This window comes from Oratosquilla oratoria, chromosome 42 (genome assembly GCF_046742065.1).
Source record: "Oratosquilla oratoria isolate Oo_2021 chromosome 42, ASM4674206v1, whole genome shotgun sequence".
In the NCBI taxonomy this organism is placed as follows: Eukaryota; Metazoa; Arthropoda; class Malacostraca; order Stomatopoda; family Squillidae; genus Oratosquilla; species Oratosquilla oratoria.
In genome coordinates, this window is record NC_134818.1 from 22,943,335 (window position 1) to 22,945,834 (window position 2,500).

At 37.6% G+C, this 2,500-nt stretch overlaps 1 protein-coding gene across 2 annotated transcripts in view; it reads left to right on the forward strand.

Moving 5' to 3' along the window:
• The window catches only part of LOC143021776 (uncharacterized), an 87,244-nt gene that overhangs the window by 75,328 nt on the left and 9,416 nt on the right, over positions 1 to 2,500 (forward strand). For both annotated transcript variants that reach the window (XM_076179490.1, XM_076179491.1), the window contains one exon: positions 1,499 to 1,603. In XM_076179490.1, coding sequence (XP_076035605.1) covers positions 1,499 to 1,603 — 105 coding nt within the window. The remainder of the gene's footprint in view (positions 1 to 1,498; positions 1,604 to 2,500) is intronic.

The following is a 2,500-nucleotide window of genomic DNA, read 5'->3' on the forward strand; positions in this document are numbered from 1 at the left end:
TCCTCTTCTCTGGCAGGAAGGTGAAAGAAGGCAGCAACAGCAGCAGCAAGATCAGCCCGAGGCTGACTAATGACCCAACGTCAGCAGACATAGTCGTCCGTAAAAGGGATGCAGTAATCCCTTCAGCTCATATTCTGTTGTCTAATGATTCAGAATATTCATTTGCATAGCCATCGCAGTCTTATGATTAGACATCCAGTTCCGTAGTTATCGTGGATGGCAATTATGCATCCATTTTCCTGGTTTCCACGGCTTTGATGAATAGGCACATTTCTTCCGCAAAATTAGCGCGGACTAATGACTGCAAGTGGTCATTTGCATATAGCCCAAGAGCCGTGTAATAACTGCAAATCATCCCTGAGGATCACCTCACCTAGTTATTAAACATTCTTTTTCATTATCAACTTGTATCACATGTTCGATTTGTCATTCAACTTGAAGCTCTTCAATACGTGGTCCTAACATCGGCTGATTAAAACCCTTTGGCGTAATCTAGGACAGAATCTTTAAAGAATATCACTACAATAAAGTTTTGGGTTGAGGTGATTGATGTCCACAAACAGCAAGGTTGCAGCGGTTAGGGTAATACGTGTTTTCAGAAAGACAACATAATTTTGTCGTCGAACTTTGGAATCTGATTGCACGTCCACACACACATCATTAGCTGCAATATCCACTCTTCAATTATTCAGATTCCTAAGCTCAGAGGATCACACTGTGCCTTGGTTTGGGGGCGGTCGGCTTCAGTCCTGCCCCATTACTACAAAGACTCTAGTTTGACTTCCACTGGTTACAAGTGACTGTCACCCTCCTTCACTGTCCAGTACACATGGCAAAGGTGAAAGCTTCAGCTTCAGCTGAGTATTTTTCTTGCGATATACACATCGAATAGTCATCTAATTCACCTTCACCAGAGATTCAATATATATATATATATATATATATATATATATATGTATATACATATATATATATAATACTGATGACCCACTTTCGGAGAAGAATAAGCGAAGATATAGAGATCTGTATATTTCGATCACTTAACTGTGATCCTCTTCGGCAGATATGCCGAAGAGGATCACAGTAAGTGATCGAAATATACAGATCTCTATATCTTCGCTTATTCTTCTCCGAAAGTGGGTCATCAGTATTATTTTACATATGTGCTACGACATATCTTTGTTGTGATATATATGTATATATATATATATATCTATATATATATATATATATATTATATATATATTACATTATTAATCTCCAATGGTCTGTGTTTAAATTTCATTTGACTTAATTATCTAATGCAAGAAGAGTTCTTGACTGGAATATGTCTTTGAGCTCGCACGGACAGACCCCACGGCAGAAGTGTCCGAGATTTGAGATACTTAAAGAATCCTATGTCCATATTGGCCTTGATTTCATCTACGACCCATTTTGTAAACTTCGTGTTCCCTTCTCCGTATCTGTGATCTTAAAGCCTTCCATGTCTTGCCGTCAGGGTGTCTGCAGACAGGCTGCGCCGAATGTCGAACAGAGTACTACTGCGCAGTCTGCAAGCCCGGTTTCCTACACCAGAGCGGCAAATGCACACCAGCACCTGCAGGTAAGTCTTTCAGAGTTTCTTCTTCTTCTTCTTCTTCTTCTTCTTCTTCTTCTTCTTCTTCTTCTTCTTCTTCTTCTTCTTCTTCTTCTTCTTCTTCTTCTTCTTCTTCTTCTTCTTCTTCTTCTTCTTCTTCTTCTTCTTCTTCTTCTTCTTCTTCTTCTTCTCTTCTTCTTCTTCTTCTTCTTCTTCTCTTTCCTTTTCTTTCCTTCTCTTTCCTTCTCTTTCCTTCTCCTTCTCTTTCCTTCTCCTTCTTCTCCTTCTCCTTCTCCTCCTCCTTCTCCTTCTCCTCCTCCTGCTTCTTTTCCTTCTCCATTCTTCTTCTCCTTCTTCATTCTTCTTCTTGTTTTGTCTTCTGTTTCTTGTTTCTTCTGTTTCTTGTTTCTTCTCCTTGCTTCTTCTTCTTGTTTAATTTGTCATCATCTTACCTGGTTAACTTCGGTCCTCAATTTCAATTCTACTCTTTTCTTGCCTCCTCAATATCTTTAACTCCAGATTGCTTTCTCACCCAAATTACCCTCTTTGAGTCTATCAGTGCTATTCCTAGCACTGACTTCTCAGTTTCTCTGTGCATTCTTGTGACCTGCCCCTTATTTACTCATTCTTGTTTTAAACTTAGTTTACTGAAATGAGTCTCAATTTTGAAACTTACATCCACAGGTATGTTATGAAATGCGGTACTATGGACTGCAGTTTCAAAGTGCTACTATCCTTCTGGACAATCTCGTGTCATTCAGTGCGACCGAAATATATACATCGCTCTCTCCAGCATTTTGTACATATGTATATATATATATATATATATATATATATATATATATATATATATATATATATATATATATATATATATATATATATAATATATGTTCATATATATATATATGTACATATATATAT